Source organism: Colletotrichum jinshuiense, chromosome 7 (genome assembly GCF_051148585.1).
Source record: "Colletotrichum jinshuiense chromosome 7, complete sequence".
NCBI classification, from domain to species: domain Eukaryota; kingdom Fungi; phylum Ascomycota; class Sordariomycetes; order Glomerellales; family Glomerellaceae; genus Colletotrichum; species Colletotrichum jinshuiense.
Genome location: NC_139314.1, coordinates 3,570,915 through 3,583,313, shown reverse-complemented (window position 1 = coordinate 3,583,313; position 12,399 = coordinate 3,570,915). Strand labels below are relative to the sequence as shown.

Below are 12,399 nucleotides of genomic sequence, written 5' to 3'. Positions count from 1 at the left end.
ACAAATAGCGGTGCCTCTGGCGGTGCAGAGTCCGATGGCTGGGCCAGGGCCTTTGAGGAACACCCTACGCGCAGTTGGACAAGCTCACCTCGGTTTCGGTCTTACCTGTAGTCGGCGGTGAAACCCTCTCGCAAAATGGTCGGAAACTGCTGGCTGAGTCGGCTTGCCATCGCGGCTTCCGCATCGGCTCTTACTGGTCTGGTGTCTGCCCAAAATGCCTCCTCCGCAAATGGTAAGACGGTACCAAAGCTGACGCAATATACAAGAGACTGACAACGTATAGGCATCGTCGTGGATGGCACGTCCTTTGCGCTCAACGGCGACCATTCTTCCTACCGCTTTCATGTGGATGAGCTGACAGGTGACCTCTTGTCCGACCACTTCGGAGGCTCGGCTACGGAGAGCATGGCCATACTGCCCCCGGCTGTTAACGGCTGGGTTGATATGATCGGCCGAGTCAAACGGGAGTATCCCGACCTCGGCCGCGGCGACTTCCGTATCCCCGCGCTGCAAATCCGCCAGTCTGAGGGATACACCGTGAGTGACCCCCAATATCGGTCTCACAGAGTCGCCCGAGGGAAGCCTGGGTTGCCAGGTCTCCCGTCAACCTTTGGCACGGAGGATGACGTCTCTACTCTTGTCGTTTCGCTCTTCGACAACTACAGCTCCATAGCCGTCGATCTTTCGTACTCCATCTTCCCCAAGTATGATGCCGTCGTGAGGAGCGTCAACATCACCAACGAAGGCCAGGGCAACATCACGATCGAGAAGGCCGCCAGCCTCAGCGTCGATCTGCCATTTGAGGATTTGGAATTGATCGAGCTGAGGGGAGACTGGGCGCGGGAAGCTATGAGAACCCGCCGGAAGGTCGATTACGGGACGCAGGGGTGAGTACGAAAATGAAACGGACACCTATGGGAGGTCTAAGAGAGCCCTTTTACTGATTCACATTGAAAAATGTAGCTTCGGGAGCACAACCGGATACTCGTCCCATCTCCACAACCCCTTCCTGGCCCTGGTCTCTCCGGATACCACCGAGTCACAAGGCGAGGCCTGGGGATTCTCCCTTGTCTACACGGGCTCCTTCTCCGTCGAGGTGGAGAAGGGATCCCAGGGTTTCACCCGTGCCATGCTCGGCTTCAACCCGTACCAGCTTTCCTGGCCGCTCGGGCCAGGAGAGACCCTCACCACGCCGGAGGTCGTTGCCGTGTACTCTGATACCGGGGTCGGCGGCCTGTCGCGGAAGTTCCACCGTCTCTTCCGCAACCACCTTATGAGGGGCCAGTTCGTTGCCCAGTCCCGCCCGGCGCTGCTCAACAGCTGGGAGGGGCTGTATTTCGACTACAACGAGAGCACCGTCTACGACCTGGCGCAGGAGGCGGCGCAGCTCGGCGTCAAGCTGTTCGTCCTGGACGACGGGTGGTTCGGCGAGGAGTACCCGCGGCTGAACGACACCGCGGGCCTCGGCGACTGGCAGGTCAACCCGAACCGCTTCCCCGACGGCCTGCCCGCCCTCGTCGAAAAGGTGGCCGACCTCCAGGTGGCGAACTCGTCGGACAAGCTGCTTTTCGGTCTCTGGTTCGAGCCCGAGATGGTCAACCCCAACTCGACGCTCTACAACGAGCACCCCGACTGGGTCCTCCACGCCGGCAACTATCCCCGCACGATCCGGCGGAACCAGCTCGTGCTCAACGTGGCGCTCCCAGAGGTCCAGGAGTTTATTATAAATTCCGTCTCGGACATCCTCTCGAGCGCCCCCATCTCGTACGTCAAGTGGGACAACAACAGGGGCTTCCACGAGACCCCCGTCCCGGGCATCAGCCACGCGTACATGCTGGGCATCTACCATGTCTTCGAGGTCCTCACGTCCCGGTTCCCGGACGTGCTCTGGGAGGGCTGCGCGTCGGGCGGCGGTCGCTTCGACCCGGGCGTCCTCCACTACTTCCCGCAGATCTGGACGTCGGACAACACGGACGCGCTGGACCGCATCTTCATCCAGTTCGGCACGTCGCTGGCGTATCCGCCGGCCGCCATGGGCGCCCACGTCTCGGCGGTGCCTAACCACCTCACGGGCCGCACGATCCCGATCCGCTTCCGCGCGCACGTCGCCATGATGGGCGGGTCCTTCGGCCTCGAGCTCAACCCCGCCGAGATCTCGGACGAGGACAAGGTGCAGATCCCCGAGCTGCTTGCCCTCGGCGAGCAGGTCAACCCCGTCGTCATCGGGGGCGACCTGTGGCGCCTCAACCTGCCCGAGGAGTCCAACTGGCCCGCCGCCATGGTCATCTCCGAGGACGGGTCGCAGGCCGTGCTCTTCCACTTCCAGGTGCGCGCGCTGTACAACCACGCCTACCCGCGGCTCCGCCTGCAGGGCCTGGACCCGTCGGCGTCCTACTCGCTGGACAATAACGGCACCTACTCCGGCGCGACGCTGATGAGCACTGGAGTGCAGCACGCCTTTGAAGGCGATTATGATAGCCGCGTTGTGCTCATCCGGAGACTTTGATCGACGCACCCTCCGCAAACTCGTGCGTCACTACGCACTGCGGGGGCCTTTGAGCCGATGAACTCAGGTAAATGCCCCATTGTAGTAAACCTATAGTAAACGGAATTAAACTATGATCAGTTGGAGCCACAAGTGATCTTTCAGGACATTTGATCTTTAAGGAAGCAATCATCCCTGTACATCGTGAAAAGACGAGGCAAGCAGGTTAAATCTTGGTTACGCTCATGTTGATTAATCGATCAAGTCCGCCTGTGTGGATGCGAAGGATGCAGGTGATGGAACAGAAAAACAGACTCGTCCGGCTGGATATTGGTATCGGCACTCTGAACGAAGAAGGGGCCCAGAATACGGTCCGATGAGACCCATCCTGTCTTGCGTATTTGATCTACATTTGTAGCACGGGCGTGAGAGGAGATACTGGCAATGTCTTCCTTATCTGCCGGGACACGAGACTGATCTTGGCAAAATAGGGATATTATAGTTATATCCGCTAACTCTAGATTGTTTAATTATGTAGGAAGCTGTATATCGGTGGGTAGTACGGATAAAGGAAAAAGTTAGTTGTTAATGTAGCATTGGTAGAGTTGAATTCGTATAAAGTAGGGGGTATTCGGAGAGTGAGTTGACTTACAGGTTGGGCCGTTATGCATATCTTGGCCTACAGTCTATTTACACCTGACATATTACCTGCGACAGATGCTTATATAAATCCTGCCCGAACCGAGAATTCTTGCTACCGTTCTATCAGACTTGACCCAAAAACCACTGCCTGCATATATACCCCACTTGAACATCTTCCAACGCCCCAGATTGAACTTAACGACAGTGCTTTGTCCTAGCCTATATGGTGCTCCATCCAAATGACTTCCAAAGACCTTTCTCTGCATTTGCGTCCTAGAGCCGAATTCTTGGAACTGTTCAGTAGCATTGGCACTTGGTTAGCAGTTCTTCTTGCAGCGATTGCTCTCATCGGCATTGTCGCCCCGTGGTTGGCACTTCGAGCTACCCGCAGTGACAAGAATCGCGCCTTCAATCTCGTTCACGACCGGCGCAATATCTACATGACAGCTGGATGGAGAATACCGGGAACTCGCATTCGAGTTCTTCGACGTGCCCGCGTGCCTGACCTAGCACCAGGGCTAAGCTCTAGCACCCCGGCCATCATTCCGCTCCTACCAGCGGGTAGCTTTTCCGATCCGTGGACTCTCAAAACCCGTTCCTATATAGAATGGAACAATGGCTGGACAATGTTTTGTGCTTTAGTTCAAGCTCATTATCTTCCGACCGCCAGCAGAACCACCCTTCCACCAGAGGTCGAGACTGCATCTAAATCACAAGCACCTAGGAGGGGGCGGAGGTGGTTCCAGTTGCTGAAGGAAACCTTGGCCTGGAACCGCGAATTAAACGGTCCTCGCTATGAATTTCAAGAGCGACCGATACTGAACCTAGCGAATCCCGAAGATGACATTGAACAGGAATTAGGAGAGGCATGTTCTAGTCTGATAGGGGCCGAGCTGAGCTTGGCGAAGGGGGGACTAGTGGAAGTCATCAACTCGCAAAGCGCTATGGTCATCAGCAAGTACTGGATCCTCGCGATTGGGCTACTGGGGAAATACACATCTCGAACGAATTTTATGTCCTTTACAGGTGGCTTAGGGGAGAGGCACTGGGGTGGTTATCACGCATCAAGCGAGCCAAGTTTTATCGATGACGGCGACAACGGCTCGGACGATGAATCTTCAGTCGGGATGGACCTATCAATGTCTTCGCGAATCAATACGGGGAGAGGCAATTCAAGCGGAGACTACTACTTAATCTCTTCACGACATGGCCTTCAGACGTTGACAAACCGCCCGTTACCTGAAATATACGGATTTACGGGTCGCTTCAAATCCCTCGGATGGCACAGGAACACTCTCAACTATAGAAACCTGCTGACGTTCTATCCTCGCAGTCTCAGAGAGGTTTACGGCGCAAGAATCAAAAATAACGCTTCTTCAATTCTTACCCAGTTCTGGCTAGCGAATGGATTTATACTGTTGACGAGGAGCACTGGTGCGCGTAGCACGTACGAGTTGCTCTCCTTCAGGGACCCCAAAACATCAAGCGGTGAACGAATCTTCCAGCACTCACTTCCTCAGTCGGCACTCTATGCTCTGGAAAAGGTTTCCGATTATCGAAAACTACCCCCGAGTATATGGAAGCCAGCCATGGTGTTCGGATTTCCATTCTCTCAATGTGAGATATATGAATGGGAGGTTATAAAACCAGACGAACACCCTACAGCTATTGCAGCACAGCATACAAACAACAGCAGAATCAAACTGGTCCACGACAGCTGTTCTAGAGTGACAGAGGCCTTCTTGAGCATCAAATGGGACGATTGGGGCTATTTGATCCTCTCGGAGCAATTAGAGGGATGGCTCTATGGATTAGAGTATTCCAAAAATAGCCTGAAGATTTACGAAGAGTTGATTTTAGCGCATTTGCGTGCGACACACCGTTATTTATCGACAATACCGAGCATCAAAGAAACTATGAGCGAGCAGCTCAGCCAAACTTTAGAAGCAGTACTGAAGAATAACTCGCTGAAACCAGAAGCAGTGTCAAAATCAGTTCCCCCAAAGCATATCCCCGCCGATTATTCTCCCGCAAATACCAGTTGTCTTGTCCATCTAGATTCCGCGCTCAACTTGTCAAACGATGAGGCTGCTAGATGCCTTAGACCATTTATCGGTTTAGCGTTTCTGAAGTATATCCAATTCCGCGAAGATGTAATGCGAGAGCTTCAGTTCAAGGCCCATTTTTGGGGGGTGCCCTACTTCAGGTTTAAGCAGACTTCGCAACCCTCAAGATATGACTCGCCAAGCGATTATTCACGCGACTGGATAGGCAGTTTTCGGAGTGATAGCTCCGAAGAGGAGAGTTCAGAAGGGTCGTCACATTTCAGAAGAGAAACTGCCGGAACTGGCTCGCCAATCACTATGCCACAAATGCCATCAAAAATCTCAACTTATCAGCTTCTTATCGAAGCCGGACCTAACAGAGAGTTTGTCACGAGGACCGAGAATTTCAGATATGTCAAATCTGAAAGGGTCATACTCCGGGACAGACACATAAGGCGTGGTAATACGACCCGCGTTGTCTGCAGAAGGCTTCCTCTGTCACATATGAGCCTTCAGACTACACGCCAGCTGGAGAGAATTCTGAACGATGGTCCTTCTGAAGTTACAATTCGCAATCAGGACATTATATCTATGTGCGTCTCTGCTATGATACGCTGTACACTATGGCACACATCATTAGACTCGCACGACCTATTCAAGTTTGTCAATGACTTGGACGCTGAGATCTGGGTTATGTGATTCTTGGAGGTACATGAATGGAATCATGTCATGTTCGTAATGAGTTGCAAATTGAGATTTCAATGCTGCTTGTGGAAGAGTTTGGAATTGTCTTACTTTTGAAACGCATGTCAAGTAAAACTTCGGCGTCCAACAAGCTTGGAAGAAAGAGACATAAGAATTACGTCAATGTTTGACTGGTGGGTGAATGACCACGAAATAATAATCATCCCTGATTGGAATTTTGAAGTTAGAATAGATGCCTTGGATGTGGACATTATAAGTAGCATCCTTTGGTGGGCAACTTGAAGTAGTAAGATGGCTTCTTGAAGAGCGGTTAACGTCTCAATAGTCACTCAGAGCAGATAGATACCGTTTGGCGTCTAAAACTTGATGTCAGATCTAGACTTGCAGTCAACGCTACAGTGTTATTGTTTTGCTTCCGGGCCCCATTTATAAACTGTTACCCCCCATCCCAGTGAACGTCTTATAAAACTCGAACATCTACCTCGTTGTGAATTTCCTCGAGTTAATATTAGCGGCACAGGGCCAAATAAACTCATCAAATCTTTCGAATGGTCTTTCTTGGTTTTATCGGGTCTTGGCTACAGCCCTCCGTGGCCTGTGGTAAGATCAGTCTGAGAGACAGTAACGCCAACTTGGGCATCACCCTCTCCACCTCATAAAAGTACATGAGCAATGCATTCACATGGGGCTCTTTCTGAATTACCGAGTTCATGCTGTACGACCCGTGCCACTTCGGCACCTATGTGGTCCTGTTAAGTCGAGGAAACAAACAGAGCAAGGGACGGAGCCGATGAACTGAAACTTGGCGTAAGTTTCCACATGATTTTGATATCCGAAAAGATTACCGTTGAGCACTTTGAGGCCATAACTAATTCTCATCATCCGGCATGTCTTTACCTGGTATCTCCTGGGCCTGGACTTCTAATTGGTCACCTCGTCTAGCAACACTAGTGCACACATGGCTTAGTAACCCATTCTGTAGTGATCCACCGGCTGTCCGTCATCATAGTTTAAATACTTCTAATTATCGAGTTCTAGTGGGTAAGCAGCACGGCATCTCCGGGTCGCGCGGGGTATGGTATTATGTTTCCTCCTCAATGGCATCGTCCTCTCGTCTCTTGTCTCGTGAAATAACTAGCCTGCCGATTTCCATGCTTAACCGCAGCAGACGGTGGCCTCTCTCGCGGCAGTGGTAGGCTCATCGAAAATGGTCTCCCACTGGAAGATGAAGGCACCGATGTAGGAGCCGATGAAGATGCAAATGATCATGTAACCGTTGTAGTACATGGCGAGCCTTGGGCAGCTGGTCAGCAAGGCGTGGCCGAGCAGCAAGAGAAGCAGAAACAACTTACAGCATGACGAAGTAGGCGACAGCGAACTGGCACACGTGAATGAGGGCACGGACAGCCTGCTGGAAGACATTGGGGCGGAAGGGCGGGATGGTGGCGCTGACGGCGGCGGTGGAGGTAGAGGGTCCCTTGGTGTGGTCGTCGGCGCTCGCTGAGTTCGGGGATGCGGCACCGGCGCTGGTGTAGCGCTGTCTGTGGGTGCGGATTAGGTATCGGTCGTACTCCTTGACTGCACGGCGGAGGAGCTCCAGAAGCATGACGAGGAGGATGACGCCGATACAGGAGCCGGCGAACATGCCGTTGGAGGTGATCTTCCATGAGCTACTGATGAAACAGCTGTGATGGGGTGTATTAGCACTCGACCCATGTTGAAATGCCAGCCTGATGTCTTACGATCCGATTGTGTTGTAGTTCCACAGCATCTAAGGGAAGGAGGTCAGGACGTGTTATTGAAACAACAGCGGGAAGAGCATGAGTTGCGTTGTGGAATAGTTGTGGCTATGGGAGACTTACAGAAATCTTGCAACCGCTACCTCCCATGGACATTGCAGCCGCGCTGGTGGTGGCAGCGGGCATGCTCATACCGGTCGTGGCAGTGGCAGCCATTGTGGCCGTGCTGCCCATGGCACCGTGATCCATTGTGTGTTGGTGAACTGGTGGTATTGGTAGATGGTAGTTTGTGTATCGTGACTCCGGGATATCAGGCCGTTGACTCCGGAAAGATGAGGTTGACGGCGGGATCGAAACTAGCAGGGGTTGCCCGGTTGTTGTCGACAAGGTATGAAGCTGGAGAAGGAAAAAACCAAAACAAAGTTGGAGGGACGCGGTGCTGCGGGCAAGAATTATATAGCGAAGTGGCCGGCAAGGTATGCAGAGTGATCTTCTTGCCTCTTTGCCTCGACGGGAAGACCAGCTGTACCAGGTACCCACCCACTTGCGCTAGATTTCCATGGGAGGGGAGGGAGATACAGGGCCAGGCCAGGCCAGACCAGGTTTGCGCTAGATTCCTTCCCGATGTCCAGACAAGGGTCGCAAAGGGTGATATTCGGTGGGTTGTAGAGGTACGGAGTACCAAGAAGCAGAAAAGGTGTGGTGTGAAGGGCGGGCGGGCATTGGTCCAGCGACGAGGATTGGCGATGGCTACTAGATGTGGTCCCACTGGACAAAGTCCTGCATTTGAACCATAATAAACTATAATTAAGGGCACGTACCAGATACGCACCTTTGATTTCCGTTCCTGGGCTGGGGTTCGGCGGGAGGAGGCAAAAGAATTAAACAAAAGTGTAGCATGGGATAGAAAATAATAAAATAAAATAAAATAATAACAAGTGGGGTGGCTTACCTTATTCTGCAGGTTGAGCAGGCAGGAGCAGGCAGGAGCAGGTGCAGGAGCAGGACGAGCAGGAGCAAGAGCCACGGCAAGAGCAGCGAGGGTCGCCGCTGGAGAGGAGAGGCTGGCTGCGTTATCGTATGTTTAGGGAAGGCGCATGTGTTGAAAATGCGTCTGCTCGATGCCAAGAAAGCGCTATCGCTCCTGCCTCACGCATCCTGAGTGTGTTTGAGCAAGTTTACCGCCGGCTGCCCAATTGCGCGTCGAATATCCCTCCTCGAACCCTGCTTCTCTCCTCGCAAAAGCCTCTCTTTCTCTCTCTCTCTCTATCTCTCCCCACCCCCGTCTGCTCTCTGCACGACACCTCCCATCCCATCCCGATGCGTGCGTATGTGCGTATGTGCGTATGTGTGTATACATCGTATGTATGTGTGAGTGAGTGAGTGAGCAGCGAGTGGCTTCACCCCTGTCCCCCGTGTCTCACTCGCTGGACTAACTTCACTGGTGCCCGCCATGTCCGCTGGGCCCTGCAGTTGCATTTGCGGGCTTTTTCATCTTCATCTTCAATAGCCTGTCCGTATTCCAACTCCCATGGCTTAGCCACATCAAGCTGCTTCCATTTCCTTGCCGCATAACTACAACATGCAGGTAACGCAACGCAAGGCGAGGCAAACGCTTCCAACACACGACGCTGTGCTGATGAGCGGCGGCCCGGGTGGAGTGATGCACGCCCGATGTCCCTCCTCAGGGATCTGGCCCTTGCCAGCATCGGGCTGATCATCGCGAACGAGAAGGTCGGCATGCTCGTGTCGTGCGTGGTACAAGCCGGCGACGGGGCCATTCCCGCCTTTCCTTCAAAATGACGGTGAGCCCATCCGCTCAGACACCTCGCCTCTTTGTGTGCCCATCTGCAACGGCGTTTGGCGAGTACGACGGCCAACCGACTTGTTGAACACCATCAGAGACACCCTTCACTGCTCGAAACGCGTATTCCGCCTGCGCGTCGTATATGACGGCGTTCCAGGGCTCCATGTTGCCGCCGTAGAATTGGCCATGAAAGACGACCAACGACGCTCCCCGTTCGACCCTGTGATGTTTTGAGAACATTTGCGATAGATTTCTGGGTCCTTACCCCGGCGCCCGCATCCTCTACACTAGTGTATTATGGTTCTTGCGGCGTGGATTGGGCCCTGGCCTGTTGGCTGAAGTGCGGCCGGCGGGGGGGACAACCCGACCAGGATCCATCATCCGATCCCGTCCGGGATGAGGAGTCGTGAAAGAAATAAAAATAAAAGGGGAGGAAAAGAGCCCCAACTCGGTTTCGCCGGCCATTGGGGGACGAGACGAGGGTTCCGCCCCCCCGGCGCGGTGTGTCTGCACCTGCAATCTACGTCGGCCCTTGGCGGTTGCGTAGCATTGCAGCTCTCGCCTCGCCTCCCAAATTGCCCTGCAACCGTTGGCGTGTGCCTCATCGCCGCCCATCGCCTTCGATCTTGGCCTGCCGCCTGCATGTCGCTGTCTATGAAAAGAACACTCGGTGAGGAGATCATCAGGCCCCAGAGCGGAGAAATGAAGCGAGGCCGCAGCGAGGAAGCCTGCTGCATCATCCAGCTGGCAATCTCATCGACACTCTCGCTCACCAACCCACCGTTGCGGCCGTCAAAACATCGAACCCGCCGCCGATCGTACGGCTTGCTGCCGACAAGTGGCACCGTCGCCGGTCACGTCCTCCTCGTTCGTCTATCCGGCGACGAGCTCGGACCTGAGACCCGCTGACGACTATGGACGAAATGGTTCAGGCGGAGAAACGAAATTAACGCAAGGAACTAGCTCTTTTGTTCTCGCCTCAATATTTCTCTTACAAGTAGTGCGGATACCCCGGGTCCAAAACTCCCTCAAAAAACGCCCAAACCGTCGTACCACAAACCACAAACCACTACAATGGTTCAATCTTTTGAAAAGGGTCAATCACAGCTCGGCCTTGGCCTTGTCCTCGGGCTTAGAAAACTGCAGCGCGTGCAGCTCCCTCGGTTGCCCTGCCGCATCGCAGCTGGCAAATTTCCACCATCCCCAGTGCCATGCACCCGCGAGATTGATCAGTCCCCACTTGATCGGCGCCGGCATGGGCGGCCAGTTCGCCCACAACCCGTCCTCCACCGTCCGGTCCAGGTTCAGCAGGAAGAACGGCACCACGTCCGCCGTGCCCGCCTTCGTGACCGTGCTCTTGCCCCACGTCTTGAACGTCAGACTCGCGTTCGCCGCCTCCGGTGTCCCCTCTTTCGGCGCGTTCGGGTGCCCCGCCAGGCCGGCGATGGTGCTGATCTCGCTGTGGAAGTGGGTTTCAAACGGCTCCTGGAAGCCCTTCATGATGTCGAGCAGCTTGTCGCCTGAGAAGTCGGACGGCGAGGGCAACGAGGAGAGGTACTGGTGGAATTTGGCGAGGCCGCCCAGGAAGGACTCTGCAAGCCACACGTCAGTCGAGTTCATCCCCAGGAGTTTGTGAACAACATGAGGTACGCACCATGCTCCTTGTGGGTTTCGGCAAAGACATTCTTGTCGTCCAAGAGGTCCTCGACCTTGGTGAAGAGAGACTCCTCCTCATCGTCGTGGTGCGACTTGACAAACTTGTACCAGGTCTGGGAGTACCCGACGAAGTCGGCCTTGTCGGCTTCCTGGATGTAAGGCGCTTGCTGGTAGATGGAGTTGTATCCCCGCAGGATGGAGTTGTGCAACAAGCACATGTGCGTCGCGCCCGTTGTGAAGAGGTCGGTCTAGTTCGGTATCTGTCAGTCTGAGCTTCCACGGCGGAGCCAATTGGCTCCCACATGTCCATGATTCCGGGCCCGGGCTACCAACCTTCTTCGTTTCATACTGCGGCGTCGGGATGAGCTTCATGGGCCCATCGGCCCATGGCTTCGTCGTTTGCGGCAAGGTGGTCATCATGAATGGTGATCTGGACAGCAGCAAGCTCATGAGGATGCTTGGAATCACAAGCAAGAGGTATCCCGCCATTTTGTGAGGGCGGCAGACGGCCTGGGTGGGCGGGAATGACAAGTCTGATATACGGCGGGAAAAGTCGTACGATTCGCTGACGTGCTTTGCCCCGTTGAGGAATTGGGCATCGAGGTGGTTGCGTGACGAAGGCAAGGCTGCACACAAAAACCTTTGGGTCCTCGGGGAAGCTTGTACGGTGTCCTAGGAGCTCCGGCGTGGGGTGAGAGGAAAGGGTTGGCTGATTAAAAGGGATGCACCCATTGGCCCGTGCTGGGGAATGCTGGGGTGATGTGCAGGGAGCTTTGGCCTGGTTTCACCTGGGAGCTCCCGCTAAAGCCGTTGTGGGATCATGGCACTGGCAGCAGCCGACGGGAGGGTGAGCCGAGGCGGTCTCGATTGGGCAGTCAAGCCCCTCCCTGGACGGAGCAATGCCGTGCAAACCGGGACTTCGGACTTTGGCAGCTTGTGAATGTCCGAAGACGTTCGGGAAGAAAGATGGAACGCCTAGGGAACGCGTGGGGGACGCCCCCAGATGAGCTTGAGAGTCTTCTCTGATGGACTGGTGATGGAGCCTTGCATGAAGACGACTGTCCAATGCTCCAGATCCCTGCATCAACTAGAAGAGCTGGATCCAGCTTGCATTCCCCATGTCTCATCGTACGTTCAGGGTAAGCAAAACAGATGGGAGTACATTCACGGGACAGAAGACGATGTCAACCACAAATGAAACGACGGAGTCTTGTTTGACGTCCATATCAAAGTAAGATCATGCCCATGTTGATGTATCATTTATTCACTTGTATTGTGTTCTTTGGACTTGGGATGGCTGGGTAGTCTGCCGTCAATTGG

The 12,399-nt window shown here is 54.2% G+C and overlaps 3 protein-coding genes across 3 annotated transcripts; 1 reads left to right on the top strand and 2 right to left on the bottom strand.

The window, feature by feature from the left end:
• Positions 1-135: 135 nt before the first annotated feature.
• On the top strand, positions 136-2,506 carry EsH8_VII_000927 (alpha-galactosidase; the record flags this gene model as incomplete). The annotated part of the gene is made up of 3 exons (XM_083271060.1): positions 136-232; positions 284-887; positions 964-2,506. The coding sequence occupies 3 exons, from the start codon at positions 136-138 to the stop codon at positions 2,504-2,506; spliced, it is 2,244 nt and encodes a 747-aa protein (XP_083128617.1).
• Positions 2,507-7,032: 4,526 nt separating this feature from the next.
• Positions 7,033-7,865, bottom strand: EsH8_VII_000926 (Ctr copper transporter family-domain-containing protein; the record flags this gene model as incomplete). The annotated part of the gene is made up of 4 exons (XM_083271059.1): positions 7,033-7,171; positions 7,230-7,562; positions 7,620-7,648; positions 7,740-7,865. The coding sequence occupies 4 exons, from the start codon at positions 7,863-7,865 to the stop codon at positions 7,033-7,035; spliced, it is 627 nt and encodes a 208-aa protein (XP_083128616.1).
• Positions 7,866-10,524: 2,659 nt separating this feature from the next.
• EsH8_VII_000925 (uncharacterized protein) lies at positions 10,525-11,568 on the bottom strand (the record flags this gene model as incomplete). The annotated part of the gene is made up of 3 exons (XM_083271058.1): positions 10,525-11,015; positions 11,078-11,327; positions 11,413-11,568. The coding sequence occupies 3 exons, from the start codon at positions 11,566-11,568 to the stop codon at positions 10,525-10,527; spliced, it is 897 nt and encodes a 298-aa protein (XP_083128615.1).
• Positions 11,569-12,399: the final 831 nt, after the last annotated feature.